The 13,859-nt window shown below is 35.8% G+C and overlaps 1 protein-coding gene across 4 annotated transcripts in view; it reads left to right on the top strand.

The window, feature by feature from the left end:
* Positions 1 to 13,859, top strand: part of ABCD3 (ATP binding cassette subfamily D member 3) — a 47,526-nt gene that overhangs the window by 18,417 nt on the left and 15,250 nt on the right. For 2 of the 4 annotated variants that reach the window (XM_080916533.1, XM_080916536.1), the window contains exons 4-11: positions 43 to 131; positions 3,013 to 3,082; positions 4,806 to 4,973; positions 6,171 to 6,268; positions 6,586 to 6,709; positions 8,076 to 8,132; positions 10,229 to 10,371; positions 12,734 to 12,803. In XM_080916533.1, coding sequence (XP_080772659.1) covers positions 43 to 131; positions 3,013 to 3,082; positions 4,806 to 4,973; positions 6,171 to 6,268; positions 6,586 to 6,709; positions 8,076 to 8,132; positions 10,229 to 10,371; positions 12,734 to 12,803 — 819 coding nt within the window. The remainder of the gene's footprint in view (positions 1 to 42; positions 132 to 3,012; positions 3,083 to 4,805; positions 4,974 to 6,170; positions 6,269 to 6,585; positions 6,710 to 8,075; positions 8,133 to 10,228; positions 10,372 to 12,733; positions 12,804 to 13,859) is intronic. The other 2 variants (XM_080916534.1, XM_080916535.1) reach the window with 2 other exon arrangements.

Below are 13,859 nucleotides of genomic sequence, written 5' to 3'. Positions count from 1 at the left end.
ATTCTGCAATGCACTTAGTTTACTCTACCTGGTTTATTTTAGACAGGCTACTTGGTACTTATTGCTGTTATGCTGGTATCTCGAACATACTGTGATGTTTGGATGATTCAAAATGGGACACTGATTGAAAGGTACTTGCTCATTCTTTTTGTTTTCCTTGTGTGAAATGGTAGTTTGCCTTGTATTTAAACATTGTTGTTATAAGCAAAACAAAACAAAATAAAACAGGGGAGGGTGGGTAAAACATACTGAAGTCCAGTTGTGTGTTGTTCATCTATATGAACAGTTGGGAGGTATTTTCTTGTGTCAGGCACTATGATGGGAGGGATCTATACCAGTGAACAGGGGACATTCTATATCTGGCTTTGCTGAGCTGACATTGTGTAAAGGGGAAAAGGCAAGTATCCCAAAAATTAAAGTGTAGTGTAACAGGTTAATAAGATACTTTGGAGGAAAATATCAAAACATTTGGTGAGTCATATGGAGTGTGCCATGTTAAAAGGAAAAAAAACCCAGACTTTTCTGATTCTAAGGTTTTTTCTTGGTTTTTATTATATTTCCAACACTGTCTTAATCACTACAATTGAGAATTTTGGATTTAAAATTGAAAAATGGCAGTTGGAATATTTAAGATTGTTGTAACACTCATTTGTCTGTTAATGAATTTACTATCATTGTAATAGGAATGATAAGGTGAAAGTTTCATAGAATGCAGTGTTTTATCACATATGTCTTAAATAATCTAAGGTAACTTTTTGGATAATGTACCCACACTTTGAAATCTTTTAAAATAATATTCTTCATTTATATATCCTTGATCTGGAGGAAGCATGCTTTATGCCCATGATTTCTGCCTCATTTGCGTAGGAAAGTGAAAAAGGATGTTTGCCTAAGATAAAGCTCGTGTAAACATGTATGGGTAAATTATGTAGGCTTTTAAACTTAACACACATCTCTCTGAGCAGATTTGCATCTTTTTTGAGGGCTCTGGCTTTTGAGTGGGTTGGTTCCCTGCTTTGGGAGGAGAGAAGCTGTTTGTGCTTGTCTCCTTGGTGACTGACATTCTACAGTGTTTGGTGGTCAGGATTTATTGGTTATGTGATACTGTGAATTGTTAGAGCTAAGCTACAGGCTGGGCTTTGTGTTGCTCTGTGTACAGCTTCTTGCTTGTTCTGCCATTTATTAATTACAGGTCTTTGTTTGCCCACTGTTCCGACTCAGCTCCAGGTTTTTCACAGTGCTGTAAAATCTCCACAGTATATATAATGTATTGCTGAGCATACACTTGCACATATCTGACACTTTAATCTAATACCTAGAAATTTTCTCCACACTTTGCAGAGAATTTTTGATATAACTTTATTTCCAAGAACCATCTTTTCTAGGGATCTTTATTTTTTATAGTAGTCATACTTTCAGTTAAGGATTTTTTAAATTTCTGAAGCCATTCTTTTTTTTTTTTTTTTTTTTTTTTTAGTTATTTTGTTTTGTCATTTAGTGCCCAGTATTATTTCTTTGTCCTTAACAGTCCTTCTTCATGTTAAAAGATTTTCTTAAAAAGTTTGAGACACTTGGCTGTAAACTCACACACTTAAAATTGAAGACTTTAAAAACCACTTAAGGCTTGTTGGCCTCTATTCTGAGGTTTCTGTTGAAGGATATAGGAGTCCTCAGTGTATGCATATGTGTGCATGTGCAGTAATTTCTGGTCATGCTCTGTTTATGTAAGTTATAAACCCAAGTAATCTGAGGCCTTAGTATGATAGATAACCAGAAGACATTTCTAACCTTCATATGATTTGTAAAGCTTCGTGTTTTTTTCCTTGATAATTTTATCTGTAATTTTAGGTGTCTCTCTAATTATTATAGTTTTCACAAATGATACTGTATTTGTGTGTAGTAAAAATTTACAGTTTATGCCCACTACAAATATGTTATTTGGATAGAATCACATAAAGAATGGTATAGAATTGAATATTACTTTAGCTCTTAAAGAATAGAATGAAAAAATATATTCTTAAAGTTTTTTCCATTCAGATATTATAAATTCAGTAATTTTATGTACTAGGTATTCCTATTTTTTATTGAATTGGTTTTCTTACATACGTAGTATCATAGAAAATGCATTGCTAAGACTAGGTGGTTTGTAATTTAGTTGATGATGATGGACATAAGCCAATTTATAATTCTGTTACACTAGTATTCAGTTTTAAGTTTTAATTTTGAAAAAAAATTCCTTTCCACAAATTTTCTTGGAGTTTTATTTAAAACAGTTGTTTTGGAGTTGATGTGATGTGTGATGTCATATACCTGTAACTCCAGCTTTATGGAGTCTCAAGCAGGAGGATTGCACAGTTGGGGCCAGCCTGCACTCTGCTGCAAGGCCCTGTCTAACATAAAATAAAGTTTAATGAGTTTTCACTGAGAGTAGGCTTTGAGGTTTTGGTAGCCTTTGCCATTTTCCCTCTCTGGTTATGGCATCTCTCCGTTCCACTAGAAAGTAACTAAACCAACTTCCTGTGCACTACAGGTTTTGAGCTTCAGTCATATGTGGGACTAGATGATGCTTGGCTAGATACAAATACTTGTTAGTCACTTAGTTTAAAAAAGTTTAAATATTGCAGAACAATAATGGAGGACAATTTTATTTGAAAAATTAACACTCTTGTCTCTAATATTAAAGTTACACTGTGAATGAATTTGTCTTTTCCTTTTTGGCTTTTCGAAGTAGGCTTAGTGTTCCCAGAGGTTTGTTAGTGATGTAACTGCATTTTACTTTCCATGGTTAAGGCTTATTTGTTAGTAATGGTGGAGAAGTATGTAGAGTGGACCAGTTCATCTGTAGGGAGGGAACTAGGGATGCCACAGTGTGGACGAGGGTCCTTCCTGTGTTTGTCATCTACATTGTTACAGGCATTGCTTTATAGTACCAAACCATCTTTCATAAACGTCCTTGAATCTCTGGGAGTAGCAGTGACTTGATTATTATGTCCTAACTGTTTTCTTTTGCAGTGGAATAATACGCAGAAGTGTGGCTTTATTCAAGGAGTCATTTTTTAAGTTTATAGCAGCGACTCCATTGGTAAACAGGACGGATGGATGGCATGCGCAGTGCCACACGCTCTGTAGTTCAGGTGTCTCACAGCTTGGGCAACGCTAACACTCATTGGTGTTCTGTAGTTTGGTTCAATCTTAACTAAAACTTACAAGTGCTTTTTGTTTTTCTGGCAGTGTCCTAATTATTACTTCTTGTTTAAAGTAGAATCATCACTATAAACAATATCTTTGTACTGTTCCTTTATTCCCCTGTAGTTCAGCTTTCTAAAGACCAGTATTTCTTTTTAATCAAGAATTGAAGAAAAAAATGTATATTTTATTTGTTTCTATTAGTATAAGGAAACAATTCCTGAAAGTTTTGTCAAGTAAATAGAGCATGCTGTAAAGCCCTTTTTGATTTTTATATATTAAAATATTTGAAAAGCTCTTTGGTAAAGATGTTTGATAGCTTTATTTAATCCAGATTTCCCCAAATTTATTCACTTCCTCCCTCATAAAAAATAGTTTCCTTATCATAATCCAGTGAACTATTTGGGAGAACTAGGCAAGTTGTTTACTGAAGTGTTTCTCAATATAAATATTATGATGTTCTCATTATATAGATATTTGTAATATATCTATATATAGTTATAAAATTACATTTGAGAATGTTAATAAAAATTCTCTGAAAAGAAAATTTTGTCACCTGCATTACAAAGATCTCTTTAACAAATATATACACACAGTGTACTCATCATAATGGCTTTCAAAGTCTTATTAGAATTTATTTTTGTTTTATGTATGTGGGTTTTGCTTGCATGAGTGTGTGTGCACCATATGCATGTCTAGTACTTGCAGAGGTTAGAAGACAGTTCCACAGTTGTGAGCTGCTGTGTGGGTGCTGGACTAAACCCAAGTCCTCTGCAAGAACAGCAAGTGCTCTTTATGGCTGAGCCACCTCTCCAGCCCCAACTTTCAAACCCTTAAATAAAGTAGTGGAACCCTATTTTAGATTTTTTAATATGCATTTTAAAATCAGGTAAATGCAAAAACAAACAAAAAGCAGATAAGAGAGGAACTGCTTTTGTTGAGCTGTGTCGAGGGACCTGAAGGTGTTACAGACTGATTCTGATATTTTTCTCATGTGCCAGCCAGCCTCAGGATTGGCCAGCCAGGACCAGTTAGGTCTCATTACTTACCTTAATTTTTTTTTTTTTTCCTTTTTAGATAGGCTCTCAGTAGGCCAGCCTGGCCTCAAACTCACAGAATCTGCCTGCCTCTGAGGGCTAGGATTAAAGGTGTGCATACACCATACTTTTTTTTTTTTTTTTAAATAAAGACAAAGCTTTATTAGAGTCTAATCAGGCTGTCTTGGTTACTTAGACTCCATTGGTGAAAGCCTTGAGTAGTTGCAAGAAGAACTTGGACCCACAAAGCTTACACTGCTTACTTTCTGCCCTTTCTAGCTGGCTGAGGTAGGCTTTCTACCATCACTAATTAGTTTATTCATTGAGAGTCAAGGACGCTAAAATAGCTAAGACAAACCATCTGTAATTTCCCAGAATTCCTGGGTATTGTAACCCAGAATCTGCCACATGCTAACCAAGCAGACTCTACATCTGCAGTTCTCCCCAGGCGCATCTGTGGCCCTTGGTTACTTTTTGCTTCATCTTGTCATCCGAAGCCAAGTTCAAGCAAGTTGTTAAAATGTTTCAAAGCTTGTAAACATGTTTTAAAGATTTCTTTTCATTTTTTTCTTATTGCTTAAGTCAGCAGAAACCCTCAAGAATGGTTTTAGAGCTCTGGGTTTTCTAGTGTTGCGTTTGGCTTCTTTGGCAACTAATGCATTGCATGTGGTGGTTTGCAGTGGCATCATTGGTCGTAGCAGTAAAGACTTCAAGAGATACTTATTCAACTTCATCGCTGCCATGCCTCTTGTAAGTGCACTTCTTCAACTCTTCCTTGAGAGGACTTTACACCTCACTAAATCTTGAATTTGTACTAGATTTGTGATACTAAATTCTAAGTTTGTGTTTAATTTTGTAGTTTAGCTTCTAATTTTTTCAGTGTAAAACTTTACACTTAATAGAGCATTTCAAAATTTTGTCTGTCTTGGTTTTATGTTAGTATGTTGTTTTTCTTTCTCTTTCCCCCCAACCCCCGCTTTCCTCCCATTTCCTCCTTCTCTTCCTTTCTCTCTCCTTTGTTTTTTTTAAAACTCTCTCCTGACCAGGTTTCTCCAGTTGACCGAATTCTGTTACCTGTTAAATAGCAATAGTGCCTCTCCCTCTGGGACAACTGGAAACTTTTCTATAGATTGTGAAATTGGGAGTAAGATGGGCAGATCCTCCAGGAACTATTGATTAAAAACATAAACAATTGTAATATGAACCACTGTTAGACTAGAGTCTATTTCTGATTAACTTAGAAATTAGTATAGCTTAAAACCCGAGTGGTTTTTTTTACCTTGGTCTTTATTTTTATTTTCTTGGGCCTGTAAGACTTTTAATGTTCAGATTTGGGAGGAGAAAAGAAAAGTTTCCTTGAGAAACCTAATTAATTCTAGTTTAATAAAGCTCGAGGATGGGCATATATATTTTTTAGACCTTTCAAATATGAAATTAATGTGTGTCAGGAATCAAAGTTGGAAACACTATATAAGAACATCTTTAATAAGTTAGTTTAAACAAAACTGGAAGAATTGCTGTAATTGTGAGATAGACAAGTAAAGTGGTTCTAGAAGAATCTGGAAAGTAGAATATAAAACTCACACTTTAAAACCACACGGATTGTGACTGGAAGCCTCTGTCTAGGCTGTAGTGTTACAGAAGAGCAGAGGGTAGAAACGTTAGTGTGTGAGCTTGTACAGTCTGTGAGGTAGACCCAGAAAGGGTCTCAGAATAATAGTTTAAGATTAAGCTCCAAGTCAGAGGCCAAATAGAGGTAATTAAGTACATGTGGCTTAGCTTGTTATTTTTACAGTTATAAAATCTAAATAAAACAGAACTGGATTGCAGTGTGACCTGAATTATGAAAATCAGAATTTGTAGAGACAGAGGCTGATAGATAAATACATGACAGTTTAGTAAGTAGAGGTTGAAGCAAAACCAATAATACTTGCTTGTTTGTTTTAGATCTCTCTGGTTAATAACTTCTTGAAGTATGGGTTAAATGAGCTCAAACTGTGCTTCCGTGTAAGGCTCACTAGATACCTCTATGAGCAGTATCTCCAGTAAGTGAAACTCTATTTTTAAATTAGAAATATTTAAATTGGGCAGCAATGTTTATGATATTGGACTTTTTCTTGTTTATTGGATTGTTTTCAAGAAAATGGCTCTTACATTAGGAATACATAGGAAGTGACCTGTTAGTGGTGGGCTCTAGTCCTAGCGCTCCCATTAGCCACCAATCAGCCTTCTGTGGGCTGCTTCCCCATAGCTGACATAACTTAGGACGGTCCTTAGAATGTCTAGACTGGCCTGTGTGTATGCTCCGGGTGGTACATGAATATGCATGGCTTCTGTACTCACCTTCTAACTCCTGTTTCAGAGCCTTTACCTATTATAAGATGGGCAACCTGGATAACAGAATAGCAAACCCAGACCAGCTGCTTACCCAAGATGTAGAAAAATTTTGTAACAGTGTTGTTGATCTGTATTCAAATCTTAGTAAGGTAAGTTTACCTACTTAAAAAAATCTGTTAGATTGTTGAATTTTGAATCTGAGCAAATTTATATAGAGTTGATTGGGTGAAAAAGAGTAGCATGTGAAGAATGTTTTCAATAGAAAAGTAGGATAGCTATAATCATTTTAATTATACAATTAATTTAAAATCTTATTTTTGTCAGGTGTTTGGCTTAGAATTGAAATTAGTGTCTTACAAAAGTTTTATAAGAATTGTGTGGACTGATTTCAGACAAGTAGTGTTCTTGTCTGTTTACTTCTAGCACAAACACTTTACCCACTGAGTCAGTTCCTTGTGCCTCTCTCTTCAGGATCACTAATAGATCTATGAAGCTAATTTAGAGGGAAACTGTTCCATAGCCTTTCCTCCTGGCACTTGGACACGTGTAGCTCACGAAGTGTCACACCCACAATAGAGAAATATTCTGCATTTATTATAATCTTTCTGTGCACTATAGCGCATTCTCTTTTAAACTCTAGTTTAATTCCTGACTTAAACTATAAATATTATTTTTGGCCAGTAACCTTTACATATATTTGAATTGAAATTTTTTTATTTGTTTGTTTGGTTTTTGTTTTGTTTTTCAAGACAGTCTCTCTGTCTTGGCCTTGGCAGTCTGGGAACTGACTGTATAGACCAGGCTGGCCTCAAACTCAGATCAGCCTCTCCCTCCTGAGTGCTGGAATTAAAGGTGTGCACCACCACCTGGCAGAATATTAAAGGATTTTGTTTCTTAATATGCAAGAGAAAGGGAAATGTACATCTTGGTATGAGCCAGTTCATAAAGCCAGACATTTTTATTAGTACTCATCTATGTGACCTCAAATAAACCCAGTTTGGTTCCTTGAAAAAGGTTAAAGTATGTGCTGCTCTTGAAACCCTGGTTGAATTGGTTCTTGGTGTGCATCAGTACTGAAACGTATAGAAACCTTGGTGATTTAGCATCAGTTGTTGGGGAGACCCTTTCATTTTACAGATGTTTTATCAAAACAGAAAAATGGAAGCAGATTTGGATTCGTAACTCAAGTCATTTTGTTTAGCATATTTATATTATGGTCTTAGTGAGTAATTATCCTGATAGAGCTGTCTTAGAGCTGAGGAGAAGTATCTTCATACTTGATAGCTAATAGTCCTCATTTGGGATAGCTCCATTTCAAGTTTCTTAAGAACTTTATTTTTGTATATTCATTGATCTAAGCACCGTTACAGCCTAATTATTATATATAGTGGGAGTTTCACATATTATATATTAAATATCGAATTGCATTTTACATTTAACATCTTGTATTAATTGTCAGTCTAGGCAAGCTAGTTCTTGGATCTAATTCTATATATTCTAATGTTTATTTTACAGCCATTTTTAGATATAGTTTTGTATATTTTCAAGTTAACAAGTGCAATTGGAGCTCAGGTGAGTCCATTTTTGTTGTTTTTTTGTGTATTTGCGTGTATGCATGTGCGTGCACACACGAATGTGTGTGGATGTTAAAGGACAACTTGTAGAAGTTTATATTCTTTCACCATGTAGGGTCCTAGGGATTGAAGTCAACATTGGCAAAAGTGTCATTACCCAGTGAGACATCTTGCTGCCCCTGTTCCATATTTTAAAACCTACTGTGTTTTGATCAGTGTGAGGATCTAAGAATTTTTTTAACTTTGGAAACATCTTCATATTATAAATAATATGATCTGATTATAACATATTATACTGGAGGCTCTAAAATAAGTATCCTAGTTTGGCTTTTTAAAAATTCATCAATCTTTTTTCTAGCAATAATAACCAAAACTATTTAAACGTGCATTTAATATATTGAACACACATATGCTTATTGTTGCAAAGTAACATTAACAAGAAATTTGGCAGCAACTAATTTTAATAACAAATTAGAATAATATCAGCAGTATACTCAGAATGAAATACTAGTTTTAGAAGTATTTTATAATGACAAATTGTTAGCTGGCCCATGAGCCTTATTTCCTTTTCTCTGATATATGTGGCAACAAAAACTTTTTTTAAGTCTCATTGACATCTAACCTGAATCATTTTAATGTTATTCTTAAGTAATTATAGTAATCCATGTAACAATGTGTTTTTCTTATGTGCCTATATATATGTTTATGTGTGTGTGTTTCTGTTCATTTTGTGGTTGGTTAATAATTTATCCAGGTGGGTTTTTTGTTTGTTTTTTTGTGTGTTTTTTTTTTTTTTTTTTTCTTTTTTTTTTTTTTTTTTTTTTTGCTTTCTTTTGTTTGAATTTCCTGTTTTTCTCTTTACTACCATGTGATGAGGTGTAATTATTGTGTAATTGACTGCACCATAAGAGACGGAACAGACCTAATGTTTTAGTCTTCAAACTATAATTTATATTTCTGGTATTTTTTATATTTATATGTATAATTCTGCATTGACATTTAAAAAATACAGTTAGCACCTCCATCTGACTTGCTGTAGTTACTGAAATGTGTTGAATCAGTCTAATACAATTTTGAAAAATATTAGCGCATATATTCATATACATTGTACTAGCCATAAAAGGTGAGTCAGTTCCTGCAGAAGATTTTAGTCTATTAAAGGAAGTAGTTATTCTGGTAGTGATAATGAAAAGAATTTAGTGCCTGGAAGAATTGAAGCTGACTGAACTGTTTTGAGGAGATTCTTAGATGTCCATTAGATGTTAAACTTGTGAGATGTAAGAATAGCCCCATTGAATGGCATGTTGAGGAAAACAGTTTTGATTGGGGCCAAATATGATAGGTATGTAGAAATTAAGGGTATTTTTAAGGGTATTTGGGGACTCATTGAAGCTTCTTCTTCTTCTTCTTCTTCTTCTTCTTTTTTTTAAGATTTATTTATTACATATAAGTACACTGTAGCTGTCTTCAGACACACCAGAAGAGGACATCAGATCCCATTATAGATTGTTGTGAGCTGCCATGTGGTTGCTGGGAATTGAACTCAGGACGTCTGGAAGAGCAGTCAGTGTTCTTAACCATCGAGCCAGATGGCGAGTGGCTGTGGGGTCATTTATAGAGTTATAATGTATAGAAGACAGAAGCATAGTTTACAACAGGGAAAGGTTGATAGCCTGTTTAAAGATTGCCCTTGAGACACCTATAGATGTTGGGATGAGGATACATGGTATATACATGGCAGTATCTTGTATCCAAAACTGATGGACTACAAATGTACGTTTAGAATGAGATGAGAGCTAAGGAAGGCACCTAAAGGACTGCTAACATTCAAGTAGAATATAAACAGCTGTGAGAATGGCTGTGGAATCTTGAGAGGACAGGAATTTGGGTTCCAGCAGAAGAGTGTTAGGTGACAGAAGAAGGTAAGCCCATGAGAGTTTTTAGGTGATCAGTACAAGTGGAGAGACTAAGATGTGATTTTCCAGGAAAGGAGAAAAAAGGAAAAGAGAGAATAAGCAAAGGCGCAGCTTCTACACGGGGGCTTTATTACCGTATCCTTGAGTGTTATACATCATTGTCCTTCACTAACCACAGGGCCCAGCAAGCATGATGGCCTACTTGCTTGTTTCTGGGCTGTTCCTAACTCGACTCAGAAGACCCATCGGTAAGATGACAATTATGGAGCAGAAGTATGAAGGAGAATATAGATACGTTAATTCACGGCTCATCACTAATAGGTAAGAGAAACATTTTGGAACAATAATGAAATCTTATTTTTGTGGATATTGATGCCATTTATGTTGACTTGAAATTCTGACAATATAGGTACTGGATCAGTGTGGGGTTTTTTACTTGTTTTGAAAATAAGCGTTATGACAAATATTAGTTTATAAAATAGAAATCCTGAATGTTTCATTTACTCTTTATTAGCTGTTTAGTTTCCTTCATTTACCTCTTCATGTTTTTTATTGACTGATTTTCTGTGAATTCTATTTTAAAATTTAGTCATGATAGTAGTCAAATTTTTATATTTACTCAATGAAACTTCTGTCTTAACTTATCCACAGATATGTTAAAGTTGTGACAGTTTTGCTGTGTTTAGTAATTCTGTTTTTCCAGATAGATTTTTTTGTGAGGAAAAAGATTACTGGGCGTTGAGCCTCTAATCTCTTGAATGCAGGCTACAACTGCATTCTGGACAGTTTTGAGATTTAAAGTAGGAAGAAAAAAAAAATGTAGCCATTGAAATCATGCATTGTAGTTTTTATTTCTACCCATTAATTATAAACTATGTGATTTTAGGAAGTTATTTGTAGCTTCTTTTTTTTATAGATGGATAATGAGTTCTTATGGCGATTAATGCTATACATGCTTCTGGCTCAGGTTTTCATCAGGAGCTAAGGTGCTCTGTAAATTTTCTTGTACCTATCTACCCAGTTTAAGTCAATTTTGAGGGTTCTAGTATTTATGTAATACTATGTAGGCTACTCTATGGGAAGCCACAGAATTACTTAGGAGATTACTCTCTTAATAGTTCCTCTTCCCTTTCTTATCTTGGTTTTATTTGTAGAGTTTCATTCTCTAGGGAGGCATGTGGGTGTAATTAATGAAGAGGTGTCTGGGGTGTGCTTTTACTAGAACAAACAGTACCATAGCAGAGGCCTTGGTTGTCTCATGTAAGGACCCTTAGGATAGCACAGTTGGGCACTGCAGGGTTGGAGCTGTGGCTCTTACTGGTATTCTCTTGGCTCTGCCCTGTGTTGTAACCATCCTTTTCCTCTGGTTTACTCTTGTGATCACAGAATGGCAAAGCCAAGCTGCAAGCACCAGAAACAAAAAGAAAAACTGTTTCTTGCTGTTTCTTTAATCGACCCTCCCCCCTTCCCTCTTCTCTTTTCCCACCATCTTATTCTTTCTTGGGTCTTACTTTTCTTTCTTTGTCTTACTATGTCACCCAGGCTGACTTTGAACTGCTTTAGAGTACTGAATACAAAGTTTTTACATATGCACTTTGATTGTATACCATGTGCACGGGTGTGTAATGGGGCCCGTGTGGGAGTCTCAGTTCTCTCCTGCCACCTTGTGGCATTCTGGGATGGAGTTGAATTTGTCAGGCCTGCATTCCAGTGCTGCCATTTATCCCCCCCCACCCCCCAACACTTAATGCATCTGAGCTGTGGTATTTAGGCGTCTATGTAGAAGTTTATGTTCTGGTGCTATAAGAAGCACCTTGTAGAGGCTAGAAAGATGGCTCTGCAGTTCAGAGCATGTATGACTTTTGCAGAGGATCTGGATCCAGTTCGTAGTAACTACATGGTGGCTACAACCATCTGTTGCTATAAGTACTGTGTTTGGGCAGTTTTCTTCATACTTATGGGACAGAAAGACTATAAGCTTTAGGTTAAACAGAAGCAATAATTGTGGCTTCTGAACTAAGCTTGTTATGTGAATATAAAGAATTTATCTAAGTTACATTTGAGCTTTCTTCATGTGTATGGTACTGATTTTCCCACTGATGATCTCCTGCTCTTGGGGGTGAGGGGGATGGGTTATGAGGAATGCTGTGGTACAGGAAGGAACGGCTTAGGTGCTTTTAGACCTCCTGGTGGCACCGCAGCACTGCCAGCAGCTTTAGCAAAGCATGACTGCTTGTATTTTTCTGTTTTTAAGGCATCTCCCTCTTCTGCCTTATTTGCAGTTTGTAAGCATATGCTCACTGATCTTTAGCAGCCAGGTTCTGCACAGGTAGGTTGTGCTCCAGTTTGATCCAGTCAGCTGTATGCCGTTGTTTTCCTATAAGCTTACTTAGCTAGGAACCGGATCTCAGTTACACTCAGCCTGGCCTATGCCAGATGTTCTCTTAGTGACAAGATGCCTATTTATCATTATCTCTGTTCTTTTTTAATTATTATTGAGGAGGGGCCTGTGCTGAGGGCTTTTGGTGGTCAGAGGACAGATTGCAGGCTTGCATTTTATCCTGAGCCCAGAGGCGAAGATGCCCACTCACATACAGGAGTCCACTCACTGAACACTGCATTTCAGCTACATGTCAGGGTGAGGCGACACTGGCATTAATTACTACATTATTTTCTTTAATAGTGAAGAAATTGCCTTTTACAATGGGAATAAACGAGAAAAGCAGACAATCCACTCAGTCTTCCGAAAACTGGTAAGATGAACATTTAACCATCACATGGTTTTCCTATGCCTTTTCATAGGTATAAATAAATGTTAAAGATATATTTTAAAAGCAAGTTTTTTTTACTGTGTTTTAAATTAAAAATGAGTTTAAAAACTATTGTATCAACATTAAGTTCTAAATTAATTAAATTCAAAAATTAAATAAAAAAATCTTGTTCATTTTTTGTAATGTTTGCTATAGAACTCCCATTGCATGATTAATTTAATGATTCTTACAGATCACTGGAGACTTTTGTAGTGTAAGATTAGCAAGCTTTTTCTTTAAAGGATGGGATAAGTTTCCTGACCATATTCTCTCTGTTGGACATAGAATACATGCATGAGTGGCTGTGGCTGTGCTGAACAACTTAATTGCAACAAAATCTAACATGAGTGGCATGTTAGATTTTTGTTGGTCATAGTCTGTTGACTTTTGATTTTGAATATAAATATTTTCTAAAAGCTGTTTCTTTTTGGTGCTATTTTGAGCTCAAATAGTTATACTCATTCAGAAAACACTCAGTGACAGGTAGGCTGCTTAAATGCTAACGAGAATTAGGTGGTAAGCATGCTGCGTGGAACCTTGCCTCCAGGGAGCTAATATTTTAGTGGAAATTTGTGATATTGAATATAAAATTTAAGAATACTAAAAACATTGTCCTAGGCTATTTCAGAAATGATATTTTTGCCATCTAACATGACTAGAATTTGTAGAGTGCATCTAAAGCGCCTGTTCACACAGCAGCTTTTCAAAACACTTTTCTCAGCCTCTGGGTCTTTAGTCACACACTCACAACTTAGTACAGTTTTACCTTCTTTGACAAGTGTATTTGAAATGGCTTCTCGTGCTTCCTTTTTGCTTTGGTGATTGATGAGTTTGTGTATGTAGGTGTCTGGTAGTATTGGAAACAGCATTATACTATTACGTGGAAACAATGTTGTTAAATAAACACCATTTGAAGAGGTGTGTTTGGCATCTGTGCACTGTTCAGCTTTGTGCTCAGATTGTGTGGTGTATAACAGAGTCAGGAATCATAGCTATTCA

Source organism: Micromys minutus, assembly GCF_963924665.1.
Source record: "Micromys minutus genome assembly, chromosome: 4".
NCBI classification, from domain to species: domain Eukaryota; kingdom Metazoa; phylum Chordata; class Mammalia; order Rodentia; family Muridae; genus Micromys; species Micromys minutus.
The sequence above is the reverse complement of the archived record's forward strand: the minus strand, read 5'-3'. Positions and strand labels throughout refer to the sequence as shown.